A 17,842-nucleotide genomic window follows, 5' to 3' on the forward strand; every position below is an offset into this window, starting at 1 on the left:
GGCCCAGGTCATTGGAGTGATTGTTTGGCCCCCAAACCAAAGCTGTGTGGATAACAGTTTCCATGAATCCTCCCTTCCATAGGTCGGGAGTGAGCCTGAATGGAAGTGGTGAGGACACAGAGCCAGGAAGTGTGAGGATATTACATGAGGAGGAGTGGGAGGCTGGAAGTGAATTTATTGCCTCAGCTTACAGGAAAGAACACTGGAGGGCAACCTGTACTGCAGGTGTGTGGGTGAAGCGCTGCCTCTGGGCTACAGTTTACATCAGGAAGTCACAAGGGAGGAGAGACGCTGGCCTATAGTCTGCACAGGGACCAAGGACAAGGACCAGTCTCTTCAGAGGAAGGGGAACATTGCCAAGGAGGCCGATATTGGCAGAACAGGTTCATATAAAGTCACCGGGACTGGAGGGGACATGTAGCAGAGATGGCCTGGCTAGGGTGGTCAGCCATGGTCAGGCAGGAATGGAGATGTCGATGTCTGTGTGTCTGTTTTGTCTGCCTTCCCTGGACCTCCATCGCCCCCAGCTGGCACTGTACACATCCTCTCGGGGCTCCCCAGCTGGTGGGACTCAACAGCCTAGGACTAGAGCAGGAAGGAATATGGCTGAGCCAGAGGTGGGTAACGGCAGGGGACGGGAGGAGACCTTGGAACTGGACTACAGGAGAGGACAGCAGCTGCTAAGTGGCTGGCGATCTAGGTGACTGTATTGCTATGACCAGACAGCCTGTGTCCAGCCAGATCCCCTCAGCAGACAGCTGGCTCCTCTCTGGGGAAGCTCTGGCCTGTGAAGGCTGACAGGTGCTGGGAGGGCCTTTTAGAGGCTCATTGTTTTCAGAGCCTGGGCTCCGGGGCCGGCATGAGAAGCCAGTTGTGTAGGCCAGTGTAGCCTGCACCTGCCTTCTCTAAGTCTAGCGGCCCTGCTGGAGGAGCTTGGCTGTGCCTGGCTGTGTCCTCTTTGGTCTTGCGGGTCAAGCCACTTTGTTTCTTTTTTGGTTTGAATCACACCTAAATATGAATCCTGCCAGGAAAGGTTAAAACAGAGGCAGCCAAGCTCTCTGGTTTCACTGACCAACTTACATTTTACTTTCAACATTGACCCATTGCCCGTATTGCCAAGTAAGGACAGAACCATCTCCATTCACCAGCGTGGAAAGGACCCTCTAAGACTGAAAAGCAGGTCACACAGCAGCTCACAGTAAAAGGCTGTTCGGTGCGCTCAAGTTTATTTCCTGAATGTTCCACTCCAGTGGTGTCCCTCCCTGGCTTGCTCCTTCTGCGACCGATCCAGTCCCACAGTGACCCAAAGAATCGGAATTGGCCTTCCTCTGTGAAGAGAAAAAGACAAGGGCCTAGACCTCGGAGATGTAAACACTCCCGTGGCCTTTGTCACTGTACAGCAGGCTGTGTGCCAGCTGTCGATGCCTCCACAGGCCTGGCAGAACAGAGCAGTCGCTGAAGCGGAAAGTGGGACAACTCACTCATTGTCTGCTCACTGAGGGAAGGTAGCCAGGTAATGCTACCTCCTGAGGCTCCTCTGAGGAGCGGAGAATGCGTCTATACCAGCCAGGGAAGTGAGCTTGGAGGTCTGAGCTTTGTGTGTTGGGGGGTGGGGGCGCAAGACCAGGACAAAGGCTGCTGGGGGAGGGGGAGAGGGAGGAGTAGCCCTGCTGACTCTGGCTGTCCAGTTACATCTGTGGCTGCTTTTCAAACTTGCCCGGGTGGCAGGCCAGGCCAGGCCAGCTGCATCTCCTCCCCATCTACTTCTCCCAAGGAGCATCTGTCTGCACACTGAACCTCTGCCTCAGATTCGGTTCCAGCTAAGAGTATGAGTATAGTTTTCGATTGTAAAAGATTAAAAGTAGACCACTGAAGATGCTTGCCTTTGGACACCCTGCCCAGAACACAGGGAGATTCGGCACTAGGGAATCAGTTTCAGAAAAACAACCCAAAGAGACACTCCGCTTTGCTTCCTGACAGGAGTGGAAGTGTCTCTCTTCAAGCTCTCCCTGTCAGCAAGTCTCTAGAACACTCCTTAGGTACACTGTGCAACTCACTAAGACCCTGTGAGCATAAGAATGAGCAACAGCAGGCTCAGATCAACCCAGTAAAGGATCTTAAAGGCAAAACAATGTTCACATTATTATCCAAAGTGGTAGTCACAACTTGTACCCCAACTCAGATCTGGCCACCCATCTTGAGTAAGCTAATTAAAAGAGCCAAATTGAAATGGAAAACAGAAGCCAGGCACAGTGGCACACGCCTATAATCCCAGCACTAGGGAGGCAGAGACAGGTAGATCTCTGTCACTTCAAGAATAGCCTGGTCTACAAAGGAAGTTCCAGACAGCTAGGGCTGTTTCACAGAGAACCCCTGTCTCGAACCACCCCCCTAAAAAAAAAGTGGAAAACAGAAAAAGGAGATATATTCAATGTGGTCACACTAGGAAGAGGGACAAAGAAGGCCAGTGACCCCACAAGTCCCTCTTACCTCCAATGGCGCAGACTTCCTTTTAGGCCACCAACCTGCTCCCAAATCATGACACAGAGACTTATTATTAGTTTTGAATGCTTGGCCTTAGCTTAGCTCTTATCTCTTGCTAGCTCTTATAACTTAACCTGTTTCTTTTCATCTACCTTTCGCCTCAGGGCTTTTACCTTTCTTTCCTTCTGTATATCTTATTCAATTCACTGCTTCTCGTGTCTGGCTGGCTGGTGACTGCCTGGCTTCTGACCCTAGGGGGATCCCTTCTCTCATTCTCTAGACTTCTTCCCCTTGTAGGAGGAATCTTAAAAGGTCTTATTAATAAAACAAATCCGGAGCCAAGTATTGGGGTGAACACTGGAAGATCAGGGAGACAGAACAAGCCTCAGCTAACCTCACCTGGCCAACTTCTCAGATGGTCTTGTTTCCTCAGACTGGAAGCCTCTGTGTCCTCATCCCAATGGCTCTCAGCTGAACTGCGCTGCTAGAAGTCTAAAAGCTTAACCAGCCAAATCTAGTTTCTGGTCCTCACGCCTTAAATACCTTTCTGCTTTCTGCCATCACATTAAAGGCTCACTTTCTGGGATTAAAGGCGTGAGTCACCATGCTTGGTTGTATCCTTGAACACGTGGATTTTTGCCTCTGGAATGCTAGGATTAAAGGTGTATGCTACCATTGCCTATCCTAAGTATCTAGTGGCTTTTCTGCTTCTCTGACCTTCCAGATAAGTTTATTAGGGTACACAATATTTTTGGGAACACAATACCACCACACCTCCTATTTATTCTCTCTGCCTGCCAGCCCCACCTAGCTCTCTCCGACCTAGCTATTGACTGTTCAGCTTTTTATTAGATCAATTAGGTGTCTTAGGCAAGAAAGGTGAAACAAATGCAGTACATCTTTACATAGTTAAACAAATGCGGCACAAACAAATGTAACACATCTTTACATCAATAACAAAGGCAGCAGAAACAAATGTAACACACCTTCACATAGTTAAAGTAATATTCTGCAGTATAAAAAAAATACAACACATCTTTGCCTAGTTAAAATAATATCCCACAACATCTCCAGGACCCTGAAGTGCAGTGGAAATTTAAATAGAGGGTCAGGGGTATGCACATCTAGCCAGTTCTGGTTAAGGTGTGGTCCCTCCTACCTTTGACACAACCTTGTCTGATCTTGTAAGGTTGTATGTAATAGACAGGTTATGAGGACCAGGTGAAATCTCTTTCCGGAAGACAAGTTCCCCTTTGCTTGTCTTGTCCTTCTCCCAACATGAGATTTCTGGGGAAACTCCCATTTATTTGGAGTCCATTGTTTCAATAGTCCTATAGTCAGATCGAAAGTCACAAAGTTTCTCTAGAATGTCTTCATTTCTGCAAGGCTGGTTAAACAATTGAGGAGGGGGTATTCCGTGGGACACCCCAAAGCTCAAACTCTGGAGCTCAGTGGCGAATGGTGTACACTCTACCCACCGGGGAGGAGGCATTTGACAGCCAGGGATACCAAGTGACTCACCCAAGGCCTCCTGGCTGACAAGGACAATGAAATAATGTGTTGCTCTAGTACAGAGGCTGTTTTTCTAAGGACCGGAGGCTCCTCCCCCAGGAGGCCTATGGCCTATGGAAAGTTGGAAAAGCCTCCTCTTGTGGAGGGAGAGGGAGGGGGAAGAGAAGAGGAGATCGAGAGAGACCATTTAAAATAAAAATTTAAATTAATTTTTACATTAGCACATCAGGTAACAGGTTTCACTGTAGCATCTCTAAGCACATAAGCCGTTATACTTTGTTCTGACTCTTCCCCTTCCTCACTGTCCTCCCTTGTGCTTCCTGCCCCCACCCACCTTTGTTCCCTTCCTTCTTCCAGATAGTCCCCTCTCCTTTTGTTTTCATATCACATTATTCTATCACCCTCTTTTCTGTACACTCCCTCCATTGTGATCTCTTTCTCTACTTCATGATCCCTGTTCTAGTTACACACACACAGAAAGAGAGAGAGAGAGAGAGAGAGAGAGAGAGAGAGAGAGAGAGAGAGAGAGAGAGAGTTAAACCTAGGCTCCATATTGAGAGAACCTGAGATAATTGTCTTCCTGAGTCTGGCTCCATTTACTTTACACAGTGGTCTCCAGCTCCATCCATTTTCTTCACATGTCATGATTCATCTTTTTCTTACAGCTGAATAAAATTCCATTGCGTGTGCCGCTGTGTCCATGGTCCATGGCAATAGACAGGAGCTGGTTCTTTTTCTTTAAAATGTTAACAACAGCAACAACATCCATGGGTATGTGACTTAGACCCTCAGGCATATACGTGGAAGTTGCGTAGCTACGTCATATGCTACTGCTTTTTTTCATTTTTTTAGGAATCTCCATATTGATTTCCCTTGTGAATGCACAAATTTACATCCCAACAGTGGCGTATCAGTTCCCTTCCCCCACGTCCTTGCCGGCATTTGTTTTCTTCATAACAGATGTTCTAACTGGGGTGAGAGGGACTCTAAGGCAGTTTTAATTTGTGTTTTTTCCAATGGCCAAGAACATTGAATACTTTTTCAAGTACTTATTGACCATTTTTATTTCTTCTTTTAAGTCATCGGATGATTAAGATTTCTGTGTATGTTCCTTGGCTCTTTATGTGTTCTAGATATCAGTGCATTGATGCGTAGCTGTCGATGATTTTCCCACGCTCTGTAGGTGGTCCCTCCGCTCTACCAGCTGTCCCTTTGTCACGTGATGTCATCTGTCAGTTCCTGGGGTTTTTTCATAAGCAGTTGGAAAGTCTTTTCAGGAAGTCCTTGCTTATGTCTGAGACATGAGGTGTTCTTCCCATTTTTCTCTAGCACTTCCCAAGTTGCAGGCTCTCAATAAGGGCTAGTTTCGTTCTTCTACACAGAAGAATTTAGTTTTCTGAGCACATCTGTGAGGCAGGCTGTCTTTTCTGTAATATATGGTTTTGACAGACACCTTTGTCAAAATTTTGGTGGCCATGGCTGTGTGTCTTATTGCGGGTCATTTATTCCAGTCCTTGATCTAACATCTGCTCTGATATTTTTGTTATAATGACTGTGTGATATACTGTGATCAGGTGCAGTGGCTGTGTGATATCCTGGGATCAGGCACAGTGGCTGTGTGATATACTGTGAACAGGTACAGTGACTATGTGATATACTGGGATCAGGTGCAGTGGCTGTGTGATATACTGGGAACAGGTGCAGTGACTGTGTGATATACTGTGAACAGGTGCAGTGGCTGTGTGATATACTGGGATCAGGTGCAGTGGCTGTGTGATATACTGTGAACAGGTGCAGTGGCTGTGTGATATACTGTGAACAGGTGCAGTGGCTGTGTGATATACTGGGATCAGGTGCAGTGGCTGTGTGATATACTGGGATCAGGTGCAGTGGCTGTGTGATATACTGTGAACAGGTGCAGTGGCTGTGTGATATACTGTGAACAGGCGCAGTGACTGTGTGATATACTGGGATCAGGTGCAGTGACTGTGTGATATCCTGGGATCAGGTGCAGTGGCTGTGTGATATACTGTGAACAGGCACAGTGACTGTATGATATACTAGGAATAGGTGCAGTGACTGTGTGATACTGTGAACAGGTGCAGTGGCTGTGTGATATACTGTGATTAAGTGCAGTTATACCTCCAGCATTGTTCATTCTGCTGAGGATTGCTTTGGCTATTTTGGTCTATATAAATGTTAGAATTGTTTTCTTCTAGTTTTATGAAGAATGTCATTGAGATTTGAGTGAGGATTGTGTTGAATCTGTATATCATCTTTGGTAATATAACCATTTTCACAATATTAATTTTTGTGAAATAATTGTGAATAATAGGTTGGTCAATCCTTGATGGCCAACCTATGACCAACATTGTACCAAATGGGGTGAAATTGAGAGCATTTCCAGTAAAATCTGGAACAAGACAAGGATGCCAACGAACAGTAAGAAAAGTGAAAGGAAAAAAATGGGATACGAATTGGAAAGGAAGAAGCCAACTTGTTCCCAGTTGTAGACGACGTGATCCTGTCCTTAAAGGACACTAAAGACTCTTCAGAAAACTCTCAGAACTGATCAACACTCTCAGCAAAGTAACGGGATAAAAAGTAGGCATAAAAGGTCAGTGGTTTTTCTATATAACCATAGCAGACTTGCCAAGGAAGAAACCAGAGAGGTTCCAGACACCACTCATGACAGCCTCTAAAACCCAGTATATGTGGGGATTCTCATGAAAGTGGGTAGAACTGGAAAACAGACATTAAAAGAGGTGGCCCAGGTTCAGGGAGACAGGTGCTACATCTTTGCTGTCCTATGCAGAACCTCGTTTCTACTTTTTACATGTGCAGACTCATGGTGGAGTGAGTGTGAGTAGGCATCAGGAAACTGGTTGCTAATGCCATCAGGAAGTTGATCCACACATGTCCCGTTGTAGCAGAAAGGCCAGAATTGGTAGCATGGTCCCACGTTCAGGGAGTTGGGGAGATTACTAATCATTTTACATAATCATTCTGGGGGCAGCCAGGGTTTCTGCCTGAAGCACCCAGCTTTAAGTAGAAAGTACTCATAAAACCCCAGATTTCTTGTTTCCTTTGAGTAAACCAGAAGATCTACACTTTGAAAAGAGGAATGTGTCCCCAACTCCCTCTGTGACAACAGTTCCCTAACTAAGTCACCCCCTTAGTCCCTGGACACAGTTACATTTTTTTTCTTTCTGAGACATACTCTCACTCTGGAGTCCATGCCAAACTTCAATTTGCAATAACCCCCCTGTTTCAGTTTGGGGTTACAGGGCTGAGCCTGACTTACATACTGCTGAATGTACAGCTCGGAAAGAACTGACTTGTGGGGGAGCCTATGAACGACTCTCGTACTCACTTCTCCCTGCAAAGTAGGTGTTCTTGGTCACAGAGACGAGAGGTGAAGCAGAAAGACATTGACGACCACCCCACTGTGCTCTGGTGCCCCCAGGAGCATCACGGAGTCAGCTGAGATTATAAATACCGAAAGGGCCCCGGGCGAGAGGCTCCTCCCACTCACCCCACCCTGGCCAGGGCTTGCTTTGCAACTGGTTTGCTGGGGCAGCTAAGGAGAGGCAGAGAGGAAGACTCCTGGAACACAGCCAAAGCCCTGTGAAAGGAAAGCGTGTCAAGCTTGGGCAAAGCTGGGGCTTCGTGAAGGAAAGGGGCAAAAGCCGGCTGAAGATGCAGAGGACAGTAAGGGAAAACCCCACTTGCCATCATCCTGGAGTTACTGCAGCCCGTTCTGTAAGGAGTTTGCTCAAAACTTCACAGTGTTATGCCATAGGCCTGTGGAACCAGCCTCGACCCAGAAACCCCAACACCGGGCATTCCCCTGGGTGGAACACTTCTGCTCTGGCAAGTTTGAGGAACTAACTACCCAGACATGGAGTACATCCATTCTTTCCACAAGCCAAGCATGAGGAACCTAGCCCTATTTTGAAAACCCTGTTGCTGGGCCAACGAGAATACACAGGGAGTCCCCAGCTCTGATCCCAGAGGGGCAGTGCTGCATCACTACATAGGTCAAAGCTTGCCCTGCAAGGGGCCGGGCCTCTCTGCAGGCCATGGCTGGTCTTGCTTTAGAATGGGTAGAGCTGTGTTGATGAGATCATTCTAAGGTTGCTATTCAGCACATCTCCTGTCACAGGCCACAAGAATATGAAATAAAAGTCCAGCTGAATATAATAAGCTATACCTTGATCGACCAAAGAGTTCTTCAAGAGGGAAGCCATTTATCGAGGAATATTTGGTGTTATTCAGCTTTTAATATTTATCAGCTGTCTTCTGCTATGAAATTCTTGTGCGCTCATATACTAGGCCATATGACAAACAGAACAAGCTTCTCAGACCTACTGCTGATCTACTAGGTAACACCCCTACAGAAGTTAGGAGGCAGGTGGACTATAGATGCACAGCTTTGTTTCTTGTGCAAATGAAGCTCAGACCATCCCTTTCCCTCAGACCTAGTTGTACTGCAGAGTGATTGACTCAGAACACTAGGGCTTTTGGCATAACCAGGTGCAGTAAAGACTGGAGCAGAATTCCTGGCCCAGGCAGGGTGGCATGGCCAGAGGGAAGACAACAAGGCAGAGTTTCTGTGGATGGTAGGGCAGAGTCACATGGGCAGAGAGAAAGGAACAAGGCAGATCTTTTGTAGAGAATAAGGATTGGGTCAGGTCAAGAGAGAAGGAAGAGAAGAAATGAGCATGGATGGAGAAACTGAAGATAAATATGAGACTGAAAGCTAGGAGCTTACTATTAGGCTATGAGAGGACAGAAATAGAAAGGACAAAGAGGAACTGAGTGTCAAGATGGAACAGAAGCTGTGGAGATAGATCTTTGTCTTAGAGAAGAAAAGTAAACGGACAAAAGAACATGGTGCACCTAGGTTCTTTTCTCTCAGATAACCCCACACCAGACTTAGCGTCTTCCCAGGACCCTGGGAGGGATTTTCTCAGGGCAGGCCCCTGGGGAAATTCTGATAATCTCCCCTACATCCTTCATTTCTCCTGGCCAGTGGTAATTCTCCTGCTATAATCTATAATCAACCAATGGCTGTTCAGGGATGATATCTGTCTTGTGGGTTTCAGGCAGGGAGAGAGGAGGAGCACACTGGACTGATCAGAGGGATTAAAGAGTAGAGCTTGTATCAGCACTGAGGGTATACTGGGCTTCATCTTGCTGCCCAGCAAATAGGAAGGACCCTCAGGGAAGGCCCTCAGCCAGGAAGCAGTAGCTCTAGCCTATCTCTACTTTCTGTAACCAGGGGCAACCTTGGTCTGAAATTATTAAGAGGAACATTCTAGAAATAAAATTTTAATAACTAGCTGGTAAGTTTTAAGTTGAATGCCATCCTGAGGAGCACGATGAACTCTCCCTGCCCAGACACGAAGCATCCCTGTGTCCCTCATAGACACCCTCAGTGCGTTACACGTCTGTTAGAGTCACTCAGTAGCCATCATGTCATCAGGCTGACTGTCAAGCATCAGTGCTTGGGTTAAGGAGCCCTTGTTTTGCTTGTTTGATTTAATGACGTGGTTATTGAATGCTCCACAGGCAGTCATGCTGTCTGGACAGACACACCAAAGACAAGTGAAAGGGAGCAAATTCTCCACTCAGTAAGAAATAGTAATGTGCTATGTTGCTCAGATCTAGCAAAAATGAGTCTGCTGCCTGTGAGTTTTCTGACAGAAAAAGAGTCCATGTGAGTTTTGTTTTCACCTGAAACTCTACAAGATGTGGCCACAACCCAGACAGATGCATAGCTAAGCTGAGAAGGCCTTCAATCATAGGGTGTGGCACCTTTCACAATCTCAGGAACCCACGGGGGGAAACACACCTCTGCGTGTGCTAAGGGATAACTATAATTCAGAAGATGCCAAAAGGACAGAGAGAGGTTCTTGTACTTCCATGAAAGCAGTATGGGCAGACCTGAAGGCCGGCATGCTTCCTGACTGTGGGTAGAGGGAGACACAGAGAGCTTCAAATGTGAATCCACCACAGAAACGGGATGCTGGACATGGATCCACGTGGCTTATAGGATTAAGAACTTGCCAAGAGCATATAGAGTGGAAGAGTCGAGAGGCCAGAATCAGGCACCCAGACTCTTGTGTCTGAAGAGTGTCCTACTCCTGTTCATTGGTTGGTTTGGGGCTTCACCTCTATCCTTTTTGCTCATCATAAAGCGGGAATATTGATTAGAGCCTCACAGTGCTGTGGATTATGCTCATTGTTAATAAAAAACTGATTGGCTGTTATCAGGGCAAGAAGAGAGTGGGCAAGACAGCCTGACACAGAGAGAATGATGGGAAGAGGAAGGGCAGAGTCAGGGCAGTCACCCAGGAAGCAAGACATGCTAAAGGACAGGGAAAGCCATGAGCCATGTGGCAATACATATTTAATAGAAATGGGTTAATTTAAATGTAAGAGTTAGCAAGTAGTAAGCCAGCCTGAGCTATTGGCCGAGCACTTATATTAATAGTAAGTCTCTGCGCATTTATTTTGGAGCCAGTGGTTGAGACAGGAAAACTCTAATTGCATCATTGTTTTGTTATAAGGACTAGACAATTCATAGAACTGCTTGTAGTCCAGAAGGAATACATGTGATACAAATGAGTCCTCATGGGAAGAGGTGGCCCAAGGGAGTAGACTCCAAAGTAATTGATAGATCATTGCCCCAGCTCAGTGGGAAAGGAAGAGAGAGGACCAGAGTAGTTTTGGAAAACTCCAGAAAAGCCAAGAAGAAGCCATCATTCAGAATGTTCACCCAAGAGAAAAGAGTATGTGACTTAAAATGCTTAGGAACTGATCCAGAATCTTGGAGAGCCTGTAGAACTTTCCAGAGGGACAGATGACCTAACTCCTTGACCTGACACTTCCAATGTTAACCACCCTGTACTTGAACAAGTATGACCTTAGTGTGGATAAATGTTCTCATACCAGGGCTATGGATGCCTGTACGACACTGGCTGGGGCTCCTCCTGGCTTCCCCATCAGCACACCTGGGCTGGATAATTTCACGTCACCCTGACACAAGCTAGAGTTATCTGTAAGGAAGGAACTTTAATTGAGAAAATACCTCCATAAGATCCGGCTGTAAGCCATTTTCTTAATTAGTGATTGATGGGGAGGGCCCAGCCTATTGTGGGTGGTTCACTCCTGGGCTGCTGGTCCTGGGTTCTATAAGAAAGCAGGCTGAGCAAGCCATGGGAAGCAAGCCAGTAAGCAGCATTCCTCCGTGGCCCCTGCATCAGCTCCTGCCTCCAGGTTCCTGCCCTGCTTGAGTTCCTGTCCTGACTTCCTTCAATGACAAACAATGATACAGAAGTGTAAACCAAATGAGCCCTTTCCTCCCCAGGTCACTTTGGTCCTGGTGTTTCATCACAGCAGTAGGAACCCTAACTAAGACCCTTTGCTGTCTTTCTGACAGGTGACTTTTGGGTCTGAAGACAAGAGTAGAAGATGAAGGAAGATTGCCCCTCCAGCTCTCATGTGCCCATCAGCGACAGCAAGTCCATTCTGAAGTAAGTTTGAGTGTGCAGTGTGTGTGTGGGGGGGGCACTCTACAACCACCTGTGGCCTTTTCCTGCATGGAGGCCAGGATGCCAGTGTTAGAACTCTTTAGATGTGGTACTGCCCTGGGGACAGTGGTGGGTGCTTTTGTTGGGGGCTACCCCTCTTTGGAGATCAAGGTATTCTTCAGGATATGGATTTGAGCAAGAAGGGGGTGTCCATGGGACTCCACAGTGACAGTATTTAATTTGCTTAAAGACTAGAATTATATGAAAACTCTTCCTGTATGAAACAGTTTAAAAATCTGGCTATGGGTTTTAATGAAAAAGGTGTGCTTTATTGATACATTTTAACTTTGCTTATTTTTATTCACTCTGTCTCATAAAAACTACATGGAATAGTTTCTCTGAAGTAAAGAAAAGCATCTTTTTATTATACTTATTTATTTACTTATTTGTGTGTGTGTGTCTGTCTGTCTGTCTGTCTGTCTCTGGGGTAGGGGGTGCCTGCCACAGTAATTATGTGGAGGTCAAAAGACAACTTGGTCTCAGGGATCAAACTCAGTTCACCAGGCTTGGCAGTAAGTACCTTTATCCGCTGAAGCATCTTGCCAGCCGAGAAGCATTTTTTTTTTTTAATTTTTAAAGTCTCCCCCCATTTTATCTTGCATTTTGAATACTTTCTACAATGAGGCACAATTAACTTCACATGCCTGTGTAGTTCCCAATAATTTTGTGTCCAACCTTTAGATATCTGTGGGCCCAGGACAAATGCAAAACGGACTCCTCCCGGCTTGTTGCTGTCTCTAAGTTGCACTTTGTTGCCTGTTGGTTCCCAACATCTCCACATCACACACACACACACACACACACACACACACACACACACACACACACACACTAGGTGCTGCCTGTGGGATGGGAACCTCCCTGGGAGGAGTTTCGCTAACTTCTCAGCACCTCATCTTGACTGCTGTCCTCCTCCAACTCATACAAGGGCCCGGATGCAGAGGCTGCTGGGCGATGAAGGAGCAAGTGTCACGATGGGACAATCCGGTCTCTTGGGTGATTATATGTGGTTAGCAAAAAAACATATGCTTCTATATTTATTTTATGGATAAAGAAAGTGACGTCAGTGGTGGCCATGCCTTGTCTAAGCCCCACCCCACCCCACTCCCCACCCCCCAAGTGTACACAAGTGTCTTGTGTCTTTTTAGGTCAGAACTCTTAAGCCTGCTCAAAACCTACAACTGCTACCATGAGGGCAGGAGCTTCCAGCTAAGGCACCGTGAGGTGAGACCTGTAACCCTTTTCGCCTGTGGGGTCATCGTTTGGCTTGGCTCGTGTGGACTGCGGAGGTGTGCGTCTGTTGTTTCCAGGGTAGTTGGGCAACCTAGCTCCTTCACTCTCCATGTGTTCCAGGCTGGCTCTTGTCACACTCCCTGGCCAGGAACCAGGTTACCAGCAGGCAGGGTTGGAGTGTCCATGTCCTAACAAGGACATCACCTCTACCCACATGTAGTGCTGGGCTTGTGGGTGTCAAGGCTTGGGGCCTGTCTAGCCCCTTCTTCCTCTGCCCATCACACCACTCCGTGAGAGAGCGGAGGGAATTTGGTCCCTCGGTGCGCTTCCCACACTCCACAGACGCCAGTGTGCCAGCTCCCACTGAGCCCATGCTGACCCTCAGTTCAATGAGTGCGCCACACTAGTTTCACCTGACCAGCCCGACCAGGTGTCCTGGGTCTTCTCACCTGTGCTCGTTCACTGTGGCACCCTCTCCTGAGAAGTGGTGCTTGACTGATGTTGGGGTACAAGCTCATATGACAAGGGGCATATGGAGGGCAGATCCTAACTTTAGGTGACAGCCACGCATCGGAACCCATGCCTACAATGTGTAAATGTGGCCCTGGTGGGGACTGATTTTTTTTTTTTCAAAAGAGACTAGATATCTGGCATTTCACGAGGGATTTATTAAACCTTGTAACACCCTGGGGAGTGTCTAGCAGGGTCCAGGCTGGGATCTACTTGAGGGAAATCAGGCCATGCCCGGACTTCCACCATCCATGACCTCACAAGGGTACCTCAGTTGTGGCTTTGTGTCCCTAGTTGTGTCTAGTCCTATACAATTTATAGTCTGATGAGAAGGCTCATGGTGGAAGGTTTTATTTGGGGGATTTCCATGGATGAGACCTAGCTGCTGGGTGTGCCCATCTCATTGTCTGAAAAGGGCCAGCAGAAACTCCCAGAGGCCTCTGCTGGGAGGTAGCTGCTGGGTCCTTGAACCACCCTCGTCTTGCTTTTTCATCAGCTCACAGCCTTCTGTGGTCCTAGACTAGAGCCGGCCAATGTCAAGCAGGCAGCGTGGCAGGCCACGGGCCAGGACAGCGGTGTTTGGTACCTCCACTCATGTGCAGTGGGAGAGGCCGTAGGTTCCTAGTCCAGGCAAGGCCAGGGCCATCTATGCCATCTCCAACAAAAACCCCTGTGCTCTGCCTTTCTTCTTGTGCCCTCCTGTCTCCTCAGCCTGGGGCTTTGGTACCAGCGCCAATCCCTCATTCTCCTCTCTGTCTCCTGCTTCCGGTACCTTGCAGTTCTCTCTCATCCTCTTCCCTTTGAGCAGGGCTCTCCAGTGCTGTCCCACCCTGCCCGCTCCCAGGCCCCCCAGCTCTGCCTAGCCTCTTACCTCTCTGACCTGGCTCTGGTCCCAGAGTCCTGTCATCTCAGGTTCCACTGGCTCTTTTCTCACCTGAGTGATAAACTTCCGGGAGCTGGGACTGGGCCCCGCCCCCCTGGTTCTGCATGTGTCAGGTCAGGCTTTGTACACGGCCCACAGTGTAGACCTGGGCCATTCAGGAGAAAAGTATCCCAAGTCTCAAGCTCCAGTGTGATGGACAGCCAGGGAGGGAGGCAGAAAAATGGGGTTAGAGAGGTTTGGGTTTTTGACCTGTGCCACTAAGTGAGGGAGCTGTGCCTACCTCAGATCCCTGGCATAGGCACAGAGTGTGGTGGGTGGGTCTTGGCTGGGTTTCCCTTCCTTGGCTTTGGATGTTTCTGGGACTGATGTTACTAAGGTTGGGGTGGTTCTCTGCTGTGGTCCTTGTGCCAACCTCCTCAATATCACTAGGGAACTGACTGGAAACAGAAATCATACGTGTGTGTGCATGCCCATTCATGTGCGCGAGCACACACACACACACACACACACAAACACACACACACACAAACACACACACATACATACACACACATACACACACACACAAACACATACACACACATACATACACACACACACACACACACACACACACACTCACACACACAAAACAAAAACTTTTCTTTCTCTCATTAGTGTTTTAGCAAATTTTTCAGGGCATTCTGATAGAAGGTTAAGTTTGAGAATAGTTAACACACTCCTCTAATCCTGGCACTCAGAAGCTGATGCAGGAGGATTGCCATGAGTTCATAGCCAGCCTGTGACACCTAGTAAGTTTCAAGTCAGCCTGAACCACATGACAAGACCCTGATTCCTCAAGACAATCACTTGGCAAGACTTGGGATTCCTCAAGGCAATCCTTTCTGTGGGAGCAGCTGTATGGGAAGAGGCTAGATAGCCCTGAGCATGCCAGGGTTTTTTATGAGGGACAGTCCACATTGAAAATCAGTGAACTTTGCAGCTGGCAAAACTCATCCCTGACAGCCTCTCCTGGCAGGGAGCTAACCACAGTAGGGGCTTTGCCTGCTAAACCCATGGGACAAACTGATCTGACCTGAGTGGAACCAGGAACTACCTTTCCGGAGCCTTCGACAGCATTCACAGACTCCGGGAGCGAGCAGTCTGAGGAAGTGTGTGCTTCTTCAAGGTAACAACCACCACAGAAGCAAGCCTGCAGGTCCAGAATCTCAGATTTCTGGAAGACAGTCATGATTGCCTCCTTGGGGTGTCATGCCCACTGACATCTCACAGAGTCCCTGTGATTCACCTACCACCCAGTACAAGGGTCTCAGACCTGCAGCCTAGCTGTATTGTCTTAGCAACTTTTCCTGAGGAGATACAGCACATACATATGCCTACTCACCCCAGAAAAGGAATCCATTATTGATCAAAGTAACAATTGTACCCAAGTCCAGTTTGGTGAACTTGGGGTATCCTAACAGGAGTGTGGGTGAGAGGTGACTTACAGGAGCAGTGAAAGCCCACCCCAGCACGGGTGACGATTCCTGAGGCTCTGCACAGCTTACAGGTAGGGAGACTCTCCCCTCGGCAGCTGGCTGCCGAGCCTCTTCCTCAGCAGCTGTTTACTGCATCTGTAGTCCTGGGAGGGACCTGGGGAATCTTGAGGTTCAGCTTTCCCAGCCATGCACAATTTGTTTACTTCCGGCATCTCTTGAGCCTCCCCTTCTCCTTCCTGGAGGGGAGAGTTCACTTCACAGGACTTTGGAGTCAATGAGGCAGGCTGGCACAGCTCCAGAGCCTGAGTGCCACTGGTAAGAACAGCAGAGTGGACATTTCTGGCATTAAGGTTTAGAACTCACTGGAGTCCTGAATGGGGGCTCACTGAACAGGTCTCACCGGGCAGTTTGTTACTCTTGAGCCCCAGGCTATAAGGTACCTTCAAGTTCCTGAAGCACTCACCACTTGGGTGTGCCCTGGAAGAGACTCTCCCGGTTGTCATAAGTCTTGCTCATAGCAACTGCAGCCTAGGTGTACAGTTTGGGGACAAACTCCCTCACTGCACGTAGGAAGCCTGTAGAGAGATGAGGTACATCTGTGGGTGGGGGACGCCCCGGGACAACTGTTTCCCAATGACTTTTCTCCCAATTACTAAGAACCAGAGGAAGCAATTCAGCTCTCTAGAGGACAGTCAGCCAGTTGACTGTAAAACTGCCTTTGGGGTAGTTTTGCTTCTGCCACAATGAAAAGTGTACCTTCTAAGAACAATCAGTACCTTTTGAAGTTGGCGGTTTTTCTGGAAATGCTGATGTATAAACCTGTCAGTGTGAGCAGATATACTAACACCACCCATGGTGTCTGATCAGGTTTTCCCAACCAGCCTTGAAACTAAACCTTTAGTGGTTCACGGTCTCCCCCTGGTGGCTGTGTGCCACACTGCATCCAGTTCTACTGTGTGCTACAGTGTGTGAAACACTCAATGTTCCTCCCCCTTGTACACTCTGATCCTTCCCTAGAAAGCGTGGACTGCCCCCTCTCTTGGAACCCTGGAGTAAATAGTTGACCCTCTGAATATTTGTCCCCTGGGAGCTGCAAAGTGTCTATTAGACTGCCCTGGTCTCTGCAGCTTGGGGGCACTGCCTTCCCCAGATCGTTAATGGACTTGATAGTATAGATTGGTGTAGGGTGGGGCAGAGCACCGTCTCAAGTCGACAATTAGCATCTTTCACATCAGGGAATATTTGAGCAAGTTCCGTGACTGTGCAGCAGCCTGACTTCTGAGCACATGGGATATCCACTAGAGCCATGCCAATGCCAGGTGTCTCCCTCCTGCCCAGTCTTCACACTGCTTGGCAGAAGGGGACAGAAAGAGGCTGGCTAAAGCAAGCCTTGCCCACCTAGTCTCCAGACAGGTACCCACTGAGCAGTAGGTCGGTCTTCCTATCACACATGGGGACATTTTGTCTAAAGGCTGCCTTATAGAACGGCAGTTTGAGGCTACTAAGGAGACACAGCAAGCTGACAGATGCATACTGCCTCTCTGTCCATGTCCACTTACCCAGCTTCCCAATCCTGTTAAGGGTGAAGGATGATGTTGGTGTCCTGCATTTTACAAATAAGGAAATTGAACAAATTGCTTGTCTGAAACATTTTCTTTTTCCTTTTTTTAATGTGGTTTACATTCTGTTTCTGAGAAAATACATGCAAAAGAGGACAGCAAAGTGGTTAAAATCTCTCTCTCTCTCTCTCTCTCTCTCTCTCTCTCTCACACACACACACACACACACACACACACACACACAGAGAGAGAGAGAGAGAGAGAGAGAGAGAGAGAGAGAGAGAGAGAGAGATTGGCAGTGCACCAAGCAAGCTCAGCCGCACCCCAGCTTTCCCCTTCTCTCCTGGACACTTCTATCCCGAGCGTGGTCAGCTGGCTCCAGCCTAGTACAAGGGAATGGGTGCTGGGCCTTGAGTTCTTTTTCTGCTCTCTGAGAACACAGCTGCCTCTCTGAGAAAGGAAATCCTTCCATCACCAACTCCCCCTCTTCACCCTCTTGCTTGGTAGATGCCCCAGGAACTGGCATTCTCTGGGCTGTGGGGACCCAGTGCTGGCCCGGATGTCCAAAGGCTTAGGACATCCAGG

At 48.0% G+C, this 17,842-nt stretch overlaps 1 protein-coding gene across 3 annotated transcripts in view; it reads left to right on the top strand.

Moving 5' to 3' along the window:
- Positions 1 to 17,842, top strand: part of Rassf4 (Ras association domain family member 4) — a 38,179-nt gene that overhangs the window by 2,801 nt on the left and 17,536 nt on the right. For all 3 annotated transcript variants that reach the window (XR_005091189.1, XM_028864044.2, XM_028864043.2), the window contains exons 2-3: positions 11,444 to 11,537; positions 12,743 to 12,818. Coding sequence is in view for 2 of the 3 variants with exons in the window: in XM_028864044.2 (XP_028719877.1) it covers positions 11,476 to 11,537; positions 12,743 to 12,818 (138 nt within the window). In the remaining variant the exon portion in view is untranslated. The remainder of the gene's footprint in view (positions 1 to 11,443; positions 11,538 to 12,742; positions 12,819 to 17,842) is intronic.

This window comes from Peromyscus leucopus, chromosome 3 (assembly GCF_004664715.2).
Source record: "Peromyscus leucopus breed LL Stock chromosome 3, UCI_PerLeu_2.1, whole genome shotgun sequence".
NCBI lineage: Eukaryota > Metazoa > Chordata > Mammalia > Rodentia > Cricetidae > Peromyscus > Peromyscus leucopus.